Source organism: Camponotus vicinus, unplaced genomic scaffold, assembly GCF_025532165.1.
Source record: "Camponotus vicinus isolate PSW18456_S1 unplaced genomic scaffold, iyCamVici1.0 SCAF_5, whole genome shotgun sequence".
NCBI classification, from domain to species: Eukaryota; Metazoa; Arthropoda; class Insecta; order Hymenoptera; family Formicidae; genus Camponotus; species Camponotus vicinus.
This window is the reverse complement of record NW_028141977.1, coordinates 17,962,201-17,982,312: the sequence shown is the minus strand read 5'-3', so window position 1 is coordinate 17,982,312 and position 20,112 is coordinate 17,962,201. Positions and strand designations below refer to the sequence as shown.

General features: G+C 35.6%; 1 protein-coding gene across 5 annotated transcripts; it reads left to right on the top strand.

Moving 5' to 3' along the window:
• The first annotated feature begins 115 nt into the window (after nucleotides 1-115).
• Pgant5 (polypeptide N-acetylgalactosaminyltransferase 5) lies at nucleotides 116-18,765 on the top strand. 5 transcript variants are annotated; one of them, XM_083100758.1, is made up of 9 exons: nucleotides 122-302; nucleotides 634-859; nucleotides 12,048-12,834; nucleotides 13,135-13,453; nucleotides 14,053-14,230; nucleotides 14,662-14,842; nucleotides 16,986-17,224; nucleotides 17,338-17,472; nucleotides 17,573-18,765. In XM_083100758.1, the coding sequence occupies exons 3-9, from the start codon at nucleotides 12,210-12,212 to the stop codon at nucleotides 17,720-17,722; spliced, it is 1,827 nt and encodes a 608-aa protein (XP_082956884.1). In that variant the 5' UTR covers nucleotides 122-302; nucleotides 634-859; nucleotides 12,048-12,209; the 3' UTR covers nucleotides 17,723-18,765. The 5 variants fall into 5 exon arrangements, with proteins under 5 accessions (XP_082956888.1, XP_082956884.1, XP_082956885.1 ...); XM_083100762.1 differs by lacking the exon at nucleotides 14,662-14,842 and adding an exon at nucleotides 16,011-16,191 and having other exon boundaries at nucleotides 116-859; XM_083100759.1 differs by lacking the exon at nucleotides 634-859.
• Nucleotides 18,766-20,112: the final 1,347 nt, after the last annotated feature.

The window sequence follows — 20,112 nt, the reverse complement described above, 5'->3', positions numbered from 1 at the left end:
AAGGAAACGGAAGTGGAGAAAGTGCAGTGAGATTGCAAGGCCCGTCGATAAGTGTCGATCGCGCGTTGACCAACTGTCAAAACCGCGCGACGTTGCCGCGAGCGTCGAACAGATGTCGTCCTGTCACTCGGCGAACCGCCCTAACCTCGGTGCCGCTCGTTGCACTCGTTTCGCTCCGCGCCGCGTCGCGCGATGCCAGGCGTATCCTAACGAGTTTCGAGTTCGACGACGGACGACGATGTACGCCCGCGAGCTTCCTCCTGTACCGCGTCGTTAGTCGAGTAATCGCCGAGGCAGGGAAGGTGCGTATCGACGGGACGAATTGACCGAGTCGCTCGCTCGCTCGACGAGAGGAGCGCGTCTCTTCTCTCTCTCTCTCTCTCTCTCCCTACGACGTGCACATTGTACACATTTTCTCGCGAAATCCCAACGCCGTTTTACTCTCGCGCCGATCGCCCTTCTCGGATCTCGTCGGCCAGGAGAAGAGACCCGAGAAGCGAACATCCGAGTCGGGCGCCGAAGAGGAGGCGCGTAACGATCGCTCCTCTCCCGTCGAGCACGCGATCATCGTGATTCCGCAGCCGGAGAAATCTGCGTCTCGCGATAATCCACCCGTTTTACTCGCGCGTGCAGTGTCATTTACCGGGATTGCCCGTCCCTCATCGCGCCGGCGTAATTAACGTACAGCTGTGTCGGAAGTGGTGATACGTAGCCTCTGAAGCGATGACCTGGACCGCCGGGACAGTTCATTTCTAGAGGAAGAGCGATCCTGCGAGGAGAGTCCCTCCGCATCGTCGAGGAGTCCTCGTCGGCGCGCGACTTCCCCATCAAGAAAGTACCAAGAAAATACACGGGAAACGTGAGTGGTCATCGTTCTTATTATCCTCGAGGAAAGAGTTCGTGGAAAAGCGGCTCCTTGCCACGTTTAGCGTCTCGACGCGCGAACGAGGGGGCCTCTCTTCCGTCTTACGTATCGCTCTCCCCGTCATCCGTCGTTCCGCTCGCGCGAGCGCGTATCCGTGTGCGTTCGGATTTGCCGCTAGATCGTTAGCGGGTCGCAAACGCGGTAATTTTCGCGCCACGCATAAGCATTAATCGCGACGGGGAGCGGAACGTCCGGAGGAATGTTCGGCGTTTCTTCCTCTTCTCCGATTGATACCTTGCCTCGCGTTACTCGAGGAGAGATACGGCGACCGAGCAAGCATGCGGCCTCGTGGCTTAACGGTCCCCCCAAGTATGTATGTATGTGTGTGGGTGCCGCGTGCGAGCATGTGTGTTAAACGCGCCGCGCGTTACCAAGATTACGCGCGAGGCGAGCATCGCTCATCTCGAGGCCTCGAGGCTAATCTCGAGGGACGGATTCCGAGGGTCTAAACAATTCGACATTTTCTGACATTTTTCCCCTTTCGAAAAGAAGTTATATACACATTTATACGTATACGTATACGTGAATTTCGCGCTTTCAATTCTCTCGTATTGTACGCCCCGCGAAAAGTACGCTAGAAAAAGGATAAAGTGAAATAAAGGGACGGGGAGAAATGTGGTTGCACGCACAACCTGCACTTCAAAGATTAAAAATTCAATTCTCGAGATTTAATGTACGTAGGTGTGTATAAATCCCGCGTTTTCTTTGAGCCGTCTTTTTCCGACGAGCAACCTTGTGAAAATTTACGCCAAAAGGAACAGAGAAGAGCGAGAAAAAGCTGCAAAGTCTACTCTAAAAATTTACAAGAAATTCAATTGTAAAAATGTAATACACTATATTATACATACACATATCAAACATTTTCCGCACTGATATAATAGAAAAAAAATACATTAAAAATTTGTTTATCTTCTTTTTCCATCTTTTCGTATATTCTAAAAAAATGAGGCTTATAATTTCAAGCAGAAGTAGAAAAGGAAATTCACCTGGATATATATTAATGCTTATTATGAAAATTATGTGTTTCATCCCATGAGAACTTCCAATACTGGATATTCCGTTGGAAAAATTATGCGCGGAGATCTGGAAAAGAAAAAGAACAAATACTTGCAACATTTTCAAGCGTTACTCATTCACCGACAGAATTAATTAATACCAATATAATTAATATCTACATCTAAAACTTATACGTGTATTTTCTTCATCTAATATTTATGCGTTCGCACAGACTAGAAATTATTAATTCGTATCTTAAGAATTATCTGTGACGTATGAGAGACCAGATATGTGCGTAGATTGTTGTTGTTTACGTATACATATCCGACACACTGTACATTACTTTATTCCCGCTCTACATTCGTTGCTAAACGTCGTCGTCCGGTTCCACGTTTCATTCATCTAACACGGTTGATCTAAGAAGAGCCTTCGGGCTACCGCTTAGAACTACCTTACTAACTTATACCACTTAGAACCATGCGACTTCAGCAGTTCTGTAGATTAAGTCGACCTCAATCTATCTTCCGAGCCTTTTGTCTCCGTCTAAGCAGAAAAGTTTTGCAAATAATACTTCCTTTCTTCCATCCATGCCAAGCGCGAAATCTTATTCCAATTTCTCAATTTCGCCCTGATATATCTGCGGAAAGTTTGCTTGACTGTTCGCGACGATGATTCATAAACGATAAAAATCGGAGGTCAATATTGAGATAAATCAGTTTAGGTATATTTGTGAGATACGTTGAGTCAAGATCGATCTATCGAAACCAGGTCAGCTAGACTCTTCGTCCCACGCTGTATCATGAACTAAAAATCAAGTGAGCAAAATGGAAGACGCGACTGGATGAACAATTTATTGAAAACAATAGATGGAATGTGAAAACGATGTTCGTTTTGCTTGCGATTTTTTCAGCGCAGAATCACAAAACGAAAATTCCTTTTACCTTTACAATTTTTACTTTTTAAATGTAGATCATTGAATCTACTTACAAAGTATTTTCTTACATTTCAAGAATTTCTTAAAAATAGATCCGATTTTATCTCGCGGTGTCAGGAAAATTAAGATTGATCTTGCGTGAATCGGGTCGGACGATAATAATAATCCTTTTTACACATCAGTAGATTTGAATAATGCTAATTGTGGACGGAAAATATACAATGACGTAACTGACGTGAAAATTTTTCATATCTACCTTTCGTGCCGCTCGTGCTTTCTTCGTAATATGCAAATGAATGCCATTGTACTTATTCCCGGCACTAATAATTCCCTTTCATTCTTATTTCCAGTCTACGATTGAATAGTTTGATATAATAGCAGAGCCGGGCTCTTATTTTTTAAGAATCCGCCGGAGAGAAGAATATCACCGAGAGAAAAGAGAATTCTAAACTTGATCTTCCCGGCTTCGAAAAGTTCGGAAAGTATCGTGAGTTAAAGCACGCCGTCGTGCATTAATTGAATGCTCCTCGATTCTCGGGTGAAAGCGGGATTTCGGCGTCCATTGTTGGCGTAAAATCAGAGGCTCCGCTCGGGCATACAAATGTACAATTCGATCTCGACATTCCCGCACGTATTTGCGCCCCCCTCTGCCCCTCCTCGATTCTCCCTTCGCACGAAAAACCAAAGGAGGCTCTCTCGGAGCGAGACGAGTGGATGCCCATCCTCGCCCTCGTCTCCATCGTCTTCGTCGTCTTCGTCGTCTTCGTCGGTGCAAGTCGAGTGCCGTTTAGCGGAATGCGGCGCACCTGTCCGTCCGTTATCCGTCTCGTAAGGCTGCATCGGGAAGCCGCACCGATCGGTCTCTCGAAGAAACTCGAGCCTCAAGGCCGCGCCGTTTTGCAACGCGTCGAGAGCGATCCGTCACGGAACACGCGGATGCTCGCCAGGATACCAGAAGGAAGGGGGATTGCGATAACGATGCCTCCTGGGGACCACGTTCTCACGTTTGGAGTTTGGAAAGCGTGGGGAGATATTCGAGAGATTATTATTGCGCGCGCTTCCACGATCGTGGAATCGGTCCACCTGTGTTAACGCAGGCCGAATGTCGTCGTTAAGAATCAGACGGATGTCCTCGACACGTTTCTTTGTGATCCATTGTATCTGTTTTCGTGGAGATTTATGCGGTATCGCGTTCGAATAAGAATTGTTTAATTGTTTAATCGGCTTGAGCCAGGTTCCCTCGAATATCGATCGTTCATTATTAGTTTCATCCGGCTTAAATCGACCATAGAGATAACAAAGATATATTATACTTTGACAGCCAATTAATTGTATTCAACTTGTGCGCAACGTGTTCTTGCCTTTTGATTAATTCCACGTGTGTTTTAACTCGGTGTGCTCGGGTTAATTAACTCCGATCGGAGAACGAGTTAAGATTTTAATAAAATTCTTGACAGAAAATAATTTCTTTTTTTTTCTTACTTTCATTTTATTATTTATTATTCTATTTGCACCCGGCGTCGTCGCGACGATGGTGAAATGTTATTAGCGAAATCACGCGTTTGCTACATCACACGCTGCAATTTCTCGACAGATGGTATTCTTGATGGATGATACTACGTGATCTTCGGTGCTCGCCGATTTACGTCACCGCTTCTCTCTCACGCGGGAGATAGAAACTTAACGATACTTAATTAGCGGCGCGCTTCGGTAGTGATTCATGAAACGAGTGAAAGGTTCTCGCTGGAACGAGCCGATTAGCTAAGATAAATCCGACACTTGAACGAAGCCAACCGCAATGATACGCAAGGACGCTGCTTATAAAACTTTTCTGTGACCTTTTGCGACATTTGCTATCGCGATCGTAAAATGCAAAGACGCTTCATATACACACTTGTGTATATTTATACAATCTAATTTTATACGAAGTCGAAATTCGAAATTTAACAAACTACCGATCAACTTTATCGAGGATGAAATTTTAAAAGAGATCAAGTATAAATAGGCTCGGGTATAAATAGGAGTCGCGCCAATCTTTATAGACGTTTCAACGATCGCGTATATGACAGTTATTGTCTCGCTCGTGAATGATAAGCGCCACAAACGAGCCGCGTAACAAGAAACCTCGAGGAAAATCAGGTTACGCGAAAATGAGTACATCGTAAAAAAATATTATCAAAAAATTGCAAACATCTCATTACATCGTATTTCTTTACGCGATACGTGCGCGGTCGTTCCAAATTATCGCATTTTTCGAAAGAGAGGGAAAATGAAATCGTCGAAAATTTAATTGAAGGAATTTAATTGGCAATATTTTATTCTGGAGCGCGCATAAATAATAAAATCACGATATATACCTTATCTAGAGAGCGTCGTCTTATCTTTAAATATGCTATAAGATATTGAAATATATAAAGCACGCTATTGTTATCGCGCACTTATATCCGGTGTACGAACGTTGGGATCAAAAAGTTCGCACATACATACCACAATCGCGTTATTAATTAATTATAAATTGCCCCGTGATTTGTTAAAGATAAGCAATTACGCGGCGTGCGTAAATTAAAAAAGGAAAATTAACATTTACGGGATGCGTCAAATGAGCACGTGTGTGTGCGTGAGTTCTCGCTGTTAATCCGCTCTCTATTTCCCGGAAAACTTTATGCCGGTTTGTGACCTGTAAAACGGTGCGTAATAACGGTATCCATGCGATACCACGATCTTCATTGTATATCGCCCGTTGCGTATTGTCCGTCCGCGCCGGAATAATTCTAAACTTGGGAGAGCGCATTGTGTAATCTCTCTCCAAATTCGAGCTTGCATATATTTAACCTAGTCCGATTACATATGCAAACAGATATACATATTACAGTAATCTCTTAATTAACGCATTATGTCACTTTGTGATAAAATTAGCGATATGCGAGAACCCGCGCTTTCTACGAAATATGATTTAAAAATGATAAGATTAGACCGGTCGTGTTATATCTCGTCGAGTATGCTAAAGAATTATTTTTGATATTGAAAAAAAGATCCTAGTTATTAATTTAGAAAATTCGGCATTAAAAAGAAAATTTGATATCTTTGACTATTGAAGAAAATAACTTGAAGATGAGAACGAGATGCCATATGACATCATCTTCTTTTTTATAGTTAATTACGTATAATCATTTACAAACATTCTAAAAATATATGTATCGTAATATAAAATTATTGGAACCGGAAGATCTATCTTTATCATCGAGCGAGATCAATATTAAATTGATTTGCATGATTCAGAGAAATTTTATTGCACGTGCAAGTATTGATGCAAACACCCTATCGCGTTTGTAATCGCTGAGTTGCCTGTGTAAATTAGTCCATGACATCATACATGGCTTTTAAATTCAGTTCGGTCGCATTATAATGTATGAAATATTCGATCACTATTTTATCATATCATACCGCTAGTGCTCGTTAACCATGATATTGATAATGCACGGTCATTTGCTAAAGTGCAAGCGTATATATTATGAATTTAAGAGAAATTTAATATATGTGTTCGATATGTAATGAAAATTTTATACATAATATTTGGCTACAAAGTATATAAAATTACATGTGCAAAGTTCAGCTCTGAAATGTAAAATATTAAAAGTTAATTGGTGGAAATCATGTAACGATTTATACATACATGTTAACTACATTACAGCGAAATTTCTCATCTCTTTTAATTTACAAATTATTTTATAAATTTAAACTTGATGTGCGAGACAAATATTTTTTTAAATATTCACAAAATTCTGGAATAAAATTTCTAGAAAAAAAGCCTCGTTTTACAATTCGTTTTGTTCGTTTTCTGAATGATAACACGAAAAGATGAGTATTGTATTTAACTTGGAGAAAATTATTACTTGTTAATTAAACAAGTGATATAAAACGTTCGTAAAATTCAACTACTCTAGCGAACGATCGCGTTGCAATTTACGTTCGTACTCTAGTTCGGGACAATACGATACAATACTCATTTTTATATCTACTTTATAATGTACGATTAAATAGCTTGCGCAAAGCAGCTTCGAAGCATTTATAAAACCGGTTTTTAATGGAGCCCTCTTCGATTGGAATGTGCATGGCAATCATTTCACGTCACGTCCGTCCGAAGAGAAAAAAGCTTTCAAAAGAAAGTAATTGAATTTCGACTGACACACACGCATTAAAAATACAGGGTGTCGTAAAAATATACCGGATATTCTTTCAATAGCATATCCTTTCTGGTCCATCTAGATTTTCCCTTAGCGAAAATCCGGGGATATCAAGAATTTTCAATAAACGATGTAAAAAAAAACTCGTTTTTTTGTAAACTAAACTTTGTAGAGTCAGAAGATTAATAAAGCTATATCTTTCATTTCTAGTAGCTTTTACTTTAATAGAACTTTAATTTAAAACTTAGTTACAAACATGTATGGTAAAAAATTGAAAAATTGTACAAAAATTATTTCAGTAAAAAACATTTTTATTACGAAAAAATCAATTCCAATCAAGCAGAGAATATTATTAAAAGAACATTCGAATTTTTTGGAGCAATTTGTATTTTATCGATTATGTATAATATAATCTAGTAATAAAATTTTAAATACAATCGAATACGATTTTCAATTATATTTTATGAATATGTATTTTATGTGAAATATTTTTTTACACTGAAAACTAAAAGCTAAAAAAAAAATACCGAAAAAATAAAGTTGTAATTATCATAAATATATAATAAAAATAAAGTTGTAATTATTATAAATATTATTTTTAGCGGCAACTAAATTTACTGTTGTTACTACGCACACGGTTATTATTGTCAACATTATAGTAGTAATAATAGTATAAAAATAGAAATTTTAACTTACTTTTTTTACTGTGCAATATTATAATTGGTTCTTTTTTCTCCCTCAGCTATTTATTTATTACACTATTATATGATGTGGGCTTTAAATTGAAGAAAGAAGATATGCGACACGCACTGCCTGTATGCGTTATGTGATTACAAGTTTCATAATTTTAGATTGCGGCGTGTATTACATTAATACTGATGTGAGTTCAACCCTTCCGGTTTTCCCATGTGGTTGGCTTAGTTAATTTTCTCTGTTAAAGGCTTGGATTAATCCCGCGAGACATTTTAACGCTTAAGACACTAACTGCACATATGTGTGTTGTCAGAAATTAAAGAGAAATTAAAGTAAATATATTGTCTGACGTTATCAAGCTAACTATATTGTCTACGTTATCAAACTAAATTTTGTAAGCTTTTAAAATTTGAAAAAATACCTAACGTTAAATATTGCCAATTAGGGACTTCAAGGGAGAAGAGCTCGAGTAGACGAAATAAGATCTGATAATAAATTGTCGGCGCCTTCCTCCCTTGATGATAAACATTGCAAATTTTGCACTCGATATTAATTTCGTGCATACGTATTATGTATATATAACAATGTAACGTAATGTAATGGGAGATCGCCTCGATATGGTTTTATAAAATGAAACTTAAAACTTATCGAGTTATATATTGCACGCATCGTTGATTATCACGGCAGATTTTATTTTTATATTTCAATATTTATATTACATGATATTTATATTTATAATAAGTAAATTTATCTTTTTTAGAAAATAGTTTTTTGGAAACAATCCCTAAAATGCAAATACAATTCGTAATCTAGTACGTCCACACATATATACATTTAATTTTTCGAATTTAAAAAAAAGTTGCACAGTCTGAACTATTGCAGGACTTATTGTTAGACCTTTTTATGGCGGACAACAAGCTTAGCTTTCATAGTTGTCTATTGTGTGCAGGAAGACTTCCTTAATGACATTACCTAGCGTCGCATTGCGTCAATGTGATATCGGCGGACTTTGGTTACAATGACTCTCCATTGAAGTAGAGTCGCTGGAACTCAAATCTGATTACGCGGTGAAAAGCATTGTAATGAGATTTTATTTTATTACAATAATTGCACGCATATATATACATTATTTTTAAAATACTCGTCTCTCTGTTAACTTAGCAGTCTGAACTATATTTAAAAAAATCATAAAATTGTTAATAATAATAATAACTTCACAATAATGAAAAACTGCGACAATAAATAAAACATGAAATTTATTATTTCGTTATCATTGCTATTTTTGAACCGTTATTATTACGATTATCGAATATTCAGATAATTAAATAATTGAATGTTTCTCTTTTAGGAATAAATTCAAATATAAGTATCGCAGAATGATCGTGCTTCCTTTGATGATAAATTCGATACAATTTCTAAGTTAAAATCAACATTTTAAGAATTCTATCTTTGATTCAAAATATTAAAAAATTGATGTAAATATCAAGAAACTAAATTATGCTTAAAATTTTCTTTTTTTAATGACATTTGCATTTTATAAAATTCTATTATGTGGAATCTCGTATTGAAACAATAGAAATATCGTGGCTTGATTGATATTCGGCTTAATGTTTTGACTGCAAATATGCAATTCATCATTTTGGCAGTAGACTTTTACGATATATGATAGTTACAAAGTAATCCATCTTAACAATATTAACGTGCCGCTATATTGATTTATCAATAATGTAACGCGTGCAATTTTGCTAATACAGTACCGCCAGTCGACTATTACAATGACGATTGAAAGTTAAGTCGTGGTCACTTATCACGTTCATAAACCGCGAATGCTATGAGGCTTCCATTATATTGTTAACTACAAAGCGTTTCTACAAAGACATACCACTACAAAGAGAATTCTATCATCTTCTCCTTGGAAATGTAAAACTTTCTTTCTACGATGGTAAGAAAAGTAGAGATGTAAAAAATAGAGATTAAAAAATAGAGACGAAAAATACACATTATACATTCAAATATTATAACATTACTATATTTTACTATGTACGATATTATCGTGATTTCTCCCTCTTTCTATTCGTTACAAAATAAAAAAAATTTCAAGTATATAATTTTAAAAATTCAGAACATATTTGTTCTACATTTTGTGGCTTTTTCGAATAAAATCGCTCAAAAATATTCATTTCGTTCTATCGAATATTCTATTTGTACCTCACAACGGTATCGTATTGTAACGGTATTAGTTTTCATATCGCGTTTTTCATCCGTGCCATGTTGATGATTGATAGTCAGAACTATTATAATATTTAGCACTTCCCATTATTTTTAAGTACTTCCTTTTTAATTAGTACTTAATTATAGTTACCTACCTTTATTACTTCTTTGTAAGAATATATTAGAAAGATTTTAAGCCTTATTGTTTGCAAATTATAGAATATGCTTGATACGCAATCGATTTTTATATCGCAACGTATGCAACGGTTTTTCATCAGCATTTTAATTCGGAAATAAAAAATAAAAAAAATGTGACGCTTTTAAAATTTTATACTTCGATATTTTCTCTATATTTTTTTAGTACCTCGTATACATGATGCATAAAACGCAGTGTATCGAAAAGCCGCCATCAGCCACTCTTTTTTTTTACAATAGAAAGTTCACGCGACGCAATATCAGGGAATGTCGCCCGTTGTTCTTTGGGTCGCGCATACTCATCCAACATTATTACTCCCATTTCCCGCTCGTTATCGTGATGAAAGTGAATTATTTAGCAGTCGCTAATTAATTAGTACCATCGGGAGAGCAGCGAGTCCCTCATTGCGATATAATTTCCCAGACCGAGCGGTCTCGGCGGGCTGCGTGGGATAATTACCTGCGGATCTGTGTCGTGTCTTCGAAACACTGCTGTTATGATAATTTTTTTTTATCAGTCACACCGCGACTGGTAACAACATCGATCGCAACTGACGGTGCTGCGCGATACCACGATGTACAGATAAGAGTTGGAAAACAAAAGGTATATAAATTTTTTCGTGAAAGAAAAAACGCTGCACAAACGTCAACTCGTCGTAACGTCAAAAATTTTTTGTCGCGATTCTCAAAGATACTAAGGCAATTAAAAATTTCATCCAAGTAGTCCCGCGATTGTTCTAATTCGAGTTGACCTTTTATCGCAAATAACGTGGGGTCTTCGTGTTCGACATGACGTGGAAAATTATAAATGCCACACCTTGCGAGCGAAATAATACGTATCATTTTCCGATAATTCAACAATTGCACTTTTCTCTTTTGCATAAAATTGCAAGCTACCGGAATCGTAGTCGAAGCGACAGCGGAGACGATAGATAGCGATTTACATAAATATGATAAAGTATTGATATCGTATTTGTCTACCTATACAAGTAGAGTAAATTTATCGTGTGCCCTGCAACTATCGTCTGATCCGCGAGGACAGGCATTATACACCTGCAGAAATGCGTGCGTATGCAAATCGCGTGTCATTATATTGCCAGTTGTATTTCTATGGAGACTGGAGTGTGTGTATGACTCGTCTTGTGTACCGAGCATGAGAGAAGTGGCGTTTGGCGACATTAAAATTGCATTCTCCTCCACGATCGATGTGCGCCTCTCATACAAATTAGATGCTGAAGTGTCGCAAGCTACTCCGATTACCCTTAGCTGACGTACGCGATTTTCGCTCGCGCGAGCCGTTCATATCTTCATTCTCGTCAACAACGTATGCAACGTATGCGACGATCAAAAGCATAAAAAAATTGCATAAAAAGTTTAGAAGAAATTATCTATATTATTATTAATGATAATCCTAAAATCAATTTTTATAATCGATAATATTTCATATCATTTTTAAGACATACAGTGCTGTAAATCATTATGGATTAATGAGCAGTTTTTGTGAATTACTCTTTATAGTAAACAAATAATTATTTATTATATAATATTACATAATCTTATAGTCTTTAATAAGTCTTTTTTACCCCGAACTATAATTTATAAACTCCATATTGAAACTCCTAATCGAAATTAAATTATTAATTAATTTAATTATTATAATATATTAATATAATATAATATTCTTATAATGTTAATATATAGAAAGAAAAAAATCTAAGCTTTATATAGATTCATAGAATCGTGATAAGCGTGCATAAAGTTGAAACTACGGATCGATTTCCCAAAAGAATTCTAGTTTTATCTCCCAGGCAACCTTTCGACATCAAGTTTTCCGATGTCCCCGCTACTTTTATAGTCACGTATAACCAAATTTCCGGTAATAAGGTCAGCTTCTCTTTCTCTGTTGCAGCGCTGAAAAGTCATGTAATTCCACGGAGCTTCGTTGAACTCGGTGTCGCGAAGATATCCCAATTTCAAGTCTCGTCCAAGGATCTAAATCGCGAGTTTGATCGCGCGGAGACTGGGTGATGAGCAGCTCGTGGTACAAGCGGAGGACTGCCGTCGTTGAAAGATGTTTCGCTTCAAGATTCGCATTCACACATGTCAAGTGATACTGCTGACGTCGCTGGTATGGTTCCTGGTCGACGTCATGGTGCTCATGTTCTATTCGGACTGCATCGGAGGGTCCGGATGGAACTGTCCAGATAACAAGCAGCAGCAGTCCGCGCTTCTGTCCGAGGAGTCTCCGTCCCAGGTACATCCGAAGATCCTGGTCGGGGAGGCGAAAGCGCTGAAACACGAGTATGTAGGCACCAAGAGGCAGTATTCGCAGAGCATATTGCATCTGTGGCGGCCGGCGAAGGTCATCAAGGAGAATAAGGGCAGCCCTGGCGAGATGGGAGCGGCTGTGCACATCGCGCCGGAGAACGAGGCCAAGCAGCAGGAGCTGTTCAAGCTGAATCAGTTCAATCTGATGGCCAGCGATATGATCTCCTTGAATCGATCTCTGAAGGACATCAGACTCGAGGGTTGTAAAAATAAGAAATATCCCAAGTATCTTCCGGACACGAGTATCGTGATAGTTTTCCACAACGAGGCGTGGACCACTCTGCTAAGGACAGTCTGGTCTGTAATAAACAGGTCTCCCAGGTCGCTATTGAAAGAAATCATCCTCGTGGACGACGCGAGTGAGCGCGGTACGTTTCTTATCGGATTGCTAAAAATAAATATATAGCACGTTTAATCAACATTAATTTTATAATGTACTTAAAATTAATATTAATTTGTAATTGTCAATCATAGTTATCTTTCACAACAATCTTTTATTGATATCGATTTAGATCTTATCTTTTATTTGATATCTTTTATTTTATTTATTTCATTATTAATGAAAAAAATCTAAATCGATATCAAATAAAAGAGAATTTTGAATATCAAATATGTTAGTCAAAATTTGAATCTCAAAGTGACTTGATGGATAAAACTTTACTTTCTAGAACATCTGAAGAAAGACTTGGAGAAGTATATAACCGAGCTACCTGTTCCTACATATGTATATCGTACCGAAAAGAGGTCGGGCTTGATAAGAGCGAGGCTTCTAGGGGCGAAATACGTCAAGGGACAAGTAATCACATTTCTAGATGCGCACTGCGAGTGCACCGAAGGTTGGTTGGAGCCGTTACTTTCAAGAATCGCCAACGATAGGCATACCGTTGTCTGTCCGATCATCGACGTCATCAGCGATGACACTTTCGAATATATTCCAGCCAGCGACATGACCTGGGGTGGTTTCAACTGGAAATTAAACTTTAGATGGTATTGTAGCGCATTATTGTATTCTGAATTCTAATTATAGCATTATATTCTAATTTTAATCGAACCAGTTCAATCTCTCGCCTTCTTAAATAAGCGAAGGAAATTTGAGTTGCAAATGTGGAGATCTACATATTTTGCATGCGATGAATAATTAGATTAGATTAATAGCTATAAAGTCAGAAATATCAAATTTATTGATCAATGCTGATATATATCTACATATGTATATAAGATTATGATGAATTATAAGTTTCCCTTTTTTGAGTTATTATATTTGTAAATTTTTGTCAACTTTTACTTTAATTTAATTATATCTATATATAATGAGCTAAAATGAAATCAATAGCAACTCTTCTCTTCACCTCTGTTTATATATAATTACAACTGTCGAGCTTACTAATTTATTACAATATTCATATTCACCACGACAAATACACACATGTATACTATTGTTTAACTAAATTGAATATAATTAATTTCGATTGAAACAAAGACAATTTTAAATTGTATACATTAGTGTGATATCGTATTGTATAGTATTGTAATTTTTCTAAAAATTTCTAAAGATTTTAACGCCATCCTAATTTTTGCTCAATAAGGTATAGAGTCGCACAGAGAGAGATGGACAGAAGAAACGGCGATAGAACAGCACCGCTACGAACACCAACTATGGCTGGCGGATTGTTTTCTATTGATAAAGAATACTTCTACGAGTTGGGCGCGTACGACGAAGGCATGGATATCTGGGGCGGCGAAAATCTTGAAATGAGTTTTCGGGTAAGCCTTTTCGAGATATGATAAGAATGACTATCGATTTATCTATGTGAATTATCTACATAAACTTTACGTAACTTCTGAATCTAAACTGAACAGAATATTATAATGAACAAATTAATATATAATTTAAGATTATATATTCATTTTTCTCTCTCTTTCTCTCTCATTTATATATTTATTTAATTAATATATAATTCAAATTGCTGGTTTTTCGCGCTTTAATATAATAATGCATATATTTTACGCAAAAATTTTGTAAAAATCTTGACTTTACGAGAAATGAGTTATTTTTAATATTGGCAATAATTCACTTTGATCTAAATATATTGTACAACTGTATAACAAAATGTGTTTAACAAAAAGGCCGAGTTTTAAAGGGTATCCTCGCATAAATTCCCGGTATCATTTGTAAAATTGTAAGTACATTATAGGTATGGCAATGTGGTGGAACGTTAGAAATCAGCTCATGCTCTCATGTGGGACATGTATTCCGGGACAAGAGTCCATATACATTCCCTGGTGGTGTCAGCAAGATAGTCCTGCACAATGCGGCCAGGGTGGCCGAGGTCTGGATGGATGAGTGGAGAGATTTTTACTATGCCATGAATCCAGGTTAGATAATCAAGTGTATCGTTTAATTAATTTCTGCAATGTTGTTACTAGAATTGCGCTAAATGATACCATCGTTGCGCACTTCAATATCAGGATCTAGATATGCTATATAAAATACGAGAATTTTGCAAAATCATTTAATACATCTTAACACACATCCGCTGTATAATTTATCAATATCAAAATATCAATACGTTCTATTTTCGAGAATCGTGAAAGGAAATTTTCTATTGTATTTCGAAATTTCTATACAGCTGATGTTCGTGTAGCGCTTAGCAACGATGTTATTTAATAAAGCATCTTTTAAAACTGCAATATATTATACATCAAATGAAACTATATTACACATATTTGACGGGTATCTGATACAAATCGTTTATATACATCGAAATATTATAATTCGTATACAGCTATGTGACTTGCAGTTATTTTTGAATGCATTATTTTCTTGTTAACAAGTTGTTTCTCTCCATTTGACTAATATTAATTAATATAGAAGTCTTTTGCATTAATATATATTTTTATAAAATAGTTTTTAACACATTCTAGTTATACACAAATATATATGCCATAAATTAGTTAACCATTTTCTCTATATGTGTTATGTACATTATGATTTATGTATGTGTGTATTTACTAATATTTCATATATATATAACATCAGTAGTTGTATACGTTACGTCGCTAATATCTCTAGAGAAGATCTTTATTAACATAAAAATTATCCTTAATCGAGAAAATTTACCTGATTACCGTCAAGATACTTTACTTCACTTTCACATTTATCTCTTTAACCGACTAAGTGCTATAATTTTACGATGTGGACTTAATGAAGATAGTAAGAGCTAAACATTGACATTCACTAAACGTGAACATTTCAGAGATATTTTGTTTCTGTATCTCTCGATACAAATGCTGGTGTAGTCTTAACCACTCATCCATCCAGCCGACTAACCGATCGAGAATTGCGCTTGCTTTGAATAAAATCCTCTTGTCAAGCTACGTTATAGGTATATATAGGTTGCAAGAAGAGAGTTGCCAATCCACCAACCATGAGTCGCAGAATACGATATACATTTGCGATACATGTTGTTTTTTTTTTCTTTTTCTTTTATCGTGTTACCTATCATTGTGACCGCTAACACACTAACAGAATTGAGTTGGTTAGATATGGATGTGTGGTGGGACATTGGAAATTGCGACATGCTCGCACGTCGGGCACGTATTCCGTAAATCGACCCCGTATACTTTCCCGGGCGGTACCAGCAAGATAGTCAACCACAACAATGCGCGGCTCGCAGAAGTTTGGTTGGACCAATGGAAGTACTTCTATTACAACATTAATCCAGGTAGCACTAACACGTCTTGGCGTATTAAAAAAAAAATCTATTACTATCAAGAGCATCCCCGTTCTTATGCATTGGTTGTGCTTTGCGATACGGCGCATGCTTCCACATCTCGGAAGGTCTGCATGTCTCCTTATTATTATTTATTATTTTTCATCATTAATTCTCACGCGGTTGCGGGTGCTCGCTATCTCTCTCTATCAGATACCCGTTAACATTTAATTTTGAAACATCATTGCTGTTATGTTTAACTCTATAATGTGTATTATTTAATAATGTGCCGGATAATAACAGAGGTACGATAGACAAACGAACCATGTAAATGAGAGAATATTTAAAGGTGTCTTGGAAGAAAATGTAAGTCACATGCATGGCATTGAGAGTTCCACATGTGATACGGTTTTATGATTAGAAACAATATTTCTAAACTCGCAGATACTCCGCATAATTTTGATAAAGCACAATACATCTCTCTATGCACGCTGTATTTTACAATATGTACAAAATAGTTATTGCATATATAGATCAATGCTATTTCATAAACCTCTTTACACCTTTCAGATTCCCAGAAAAAAATGCTGCATAATTGCACTTTTTTTTTTTTTTTTTTAGGAAATTCAATGTATCATACAATATGACAAATATTTTTATTTTAACACAAAATTTTACGACAAATTTTGTTTTCATCTCAAATTTATCATACGTATATAATATGTAAAGAGATATGTATGAATAAGTTTTCTTTCTACAGTTTAGGTATTATATAGTATTATATAGAAAGTTTCATTTTTTTATAGGAGCGCGAAACGTTGATGTCGGCGATGTCTCTGAACGGATAAAGCTCAGAGAACGATTAAAGTGTAAGAGCTTCAGATGGTACTTGGAGAACATATATCCGGAATCACCAATGCCCCTAGACTATTATTATCTCGGCGACGTGAAAAACGTTGAAATGCAAACTTGTTTGGATACTATGGGTAGAAGAACTGGGGAGAATGTCGGAATTAGCTATTGTCATGGATTAGGTGGCAATCAGGTTTGTGTTTTGTCTTTGATAAACTAAAACATTTCATATTATGCTGGAAATCGACATTGTTTTTAGTTTCTATCTATTAGAATATTAATCTCTAATGAAAACTGTGTCACCAGGTATTTGCCTATACTAAGCGACAGCAGATAATGTCCGACGATATGTGCCTTGACGCAGCTAGTCCACAAGGTCCTGTGAAGATTGTGAGATGTCATGGCATGGGTGGTAATCAAGCATGGGTTTACAATAATGAGGTAAGAAATAGTGAAAACATGTAGAAGAGGAAGATATCTGAAATTATTAGATTCGATAAATTAGTAATATTGTTGTTGACACGTGTCGTTTCTTTTGCAGACCAAAATGATTAGACATACAAATACAGGTCATTGCTTGTCGAAACCTCATTCGGGTGACGCGTCGCAACCCGTCTTAGCACCGTGCGATGCCAATAATATTGGCCAAAGATGGATCATGCGTAGCAAATTCAAATGGCAAGCTAGCTAATACGAATCGACTCTAAACGCCAGTTCTATATGCAATATTTGTTAATATATTTAATAAATGATAAGGAGATATGGACGAAGAATCCTGCGCGCCCAGAACGAAGTATCACAAGTGACCGAAGGAACAAGTTCAGTATCACGCCTAATCATGATTTAAATGTGTGCATCAAATGGAATTGACAGTGCGCGTGGAATCGAATCGTGTCGGAAACAAGATTGTAGTTAATTGATTCGATTCTATAGGATTTATTCGCTATTGATAGAACAGTACCGAGAATTTACTGTCATTCTTCGTGTATGGCACAGTCCTTAAGAGGTACGATTTGTTTAATCCACATAATAATAACAGAGATGAACTTTGACTGCATGTAGACACGAATGTGAAATGATGAACAAAGTGAACTTTTTTTCTTCTTTTCTGACTAAGAAAAGCCAGTAGAGAAGAAAGCATATCAGATGACACTGTTATAAATAAAATAATTGTTAATACAGAAAAGAGACATATTTGATAACTTCAGATGAGTGCAATGATGGATGATTGATTGACCATTAGATCAGTGCGCAATAATGAAATGTGAATATCCTAGAATGTATCGCGAAACAATGACAGAATGAATGCTCGAATGCTAGTGAATTGATGTGATTACACACGCTATCGATAATAATATAGAAGTTATTATTGTACAATCCATTTAATAACTAGGAAAGAGCACTGGATCTTTTTATATTCTAATAGTTCCTCCTCGTTGCATCTCGTTCGTATAATTTAATTGTTACGCGTCGTTTCGCGCAAAGAATGTACTTATTCAGATTTTATGGCAATGTATAGAGAATCCTTCCAGTAAGTTTTAGTTAAATGTATGCGATTATTGCGATTGTCATTCACAGAGACATAATGCAATTTTTCTTAATGTTTTTCAGTGTCTTCCATAATTAACGATATAAGCGAATATTTTTACGAGGTATAAACAGACATAACACACAACATTTGTTAATTGTTTCCCTAAACGATATTCACGAAAATAGATATACTGTGAAAAATTACGCTTCAAGATGAATAATTTTTATAGACACTTATATCATACAAAAACTAATTGAATTGGGTCACTTTCTGTTTTAAATTGAAATATTTTCTTCTTTGACATTGTTTTATGATAAAATTTAATCCTTTTTTTAATCTTTCTAATAATCGAAAATGACATTTTTCGCTTCATGTCAAAAATTTTTAAATTTACAATTCTGTAAGAAAAGCTTTAAAAAGAAAATTTTTTATAAATTTGCACTCTTATAACTTCCAACACGATTTTAAAAGATCTTCCTTTCTAACTGCGATCGAATGACAAATATACTCATTATTCTTATGTAATCCAAAAGAATGTTATGGTGGTGGTGCAACGTTAATAGCTTGACATTTGTCTTCTAAGACTGTGGTATTTATTTTTGTATAAAACAAAATTGAGACTTATACGTTAAAATAAGTGATGTTATAGTCCACTTTATAGATCTATAAAATATCCATTCGTGATTGAGAAAAATGGTAGTCAATAGTACCTTCTTACAAGTACGTCATTCCTTAAAAGCTAGTTGATTTCACTTTACAAAAAATGCTACTATTAATGAATAAAACTGCTAATGAACAATTTCCATTTTAATCATTTGCTCAACAAATATAATAATGTTTCTGGCTTCACAGTTCAAATAATAATGGTATGAGAAAAAAATTCAATTATAATAGTATGAACTGTGTAAGCATAATCTTTTGAAGACAATAAAATTACTTGTATATTCTATTGAGTTTAAATAATGTATATGTACTATGATACTAGTATGATTTATAAAACATTTTTAAAATAGATAAAATTTGTAAAAATGAATGTATATGTTAATACTTAAATCCAACTTTCTTTTTCTAGAATGTAATACATTTTTGTAGAATGCATAAGATTGGCTAAAAAAGAGCATTATGCTCTTAAAATTAATTTGTTTATAATTGTTAAAATGGTACCACATAAGTATTCTATAAAACTTTATAAAATAAGCATATAATGATTGATATAATATCTTGTTAGAATAAATAATTAGTTTCGTTATATATGTGAAAAAATCGTTGATATCGTTATTTCAATAATATAGTTCCCATTCAATAAATGCAATAATTTATTATAATTATATTTTACTATTGTACCAATGTTTAAAACCGTTTCTTAAATCTGTTAAAAAACTAGATTTTTTGTATTATTAAATAATTCCTATTCTTTAAACAATTAATAAAGAATGTAATAAGGAATAATTTGTTTTTATGTTAGCCTAATAAAAAGCTAAGAACTATCACTAATGAAGTATAATGTATAAATTATCATTGTGTAAGTATACACAAATCAATTAAAAGTA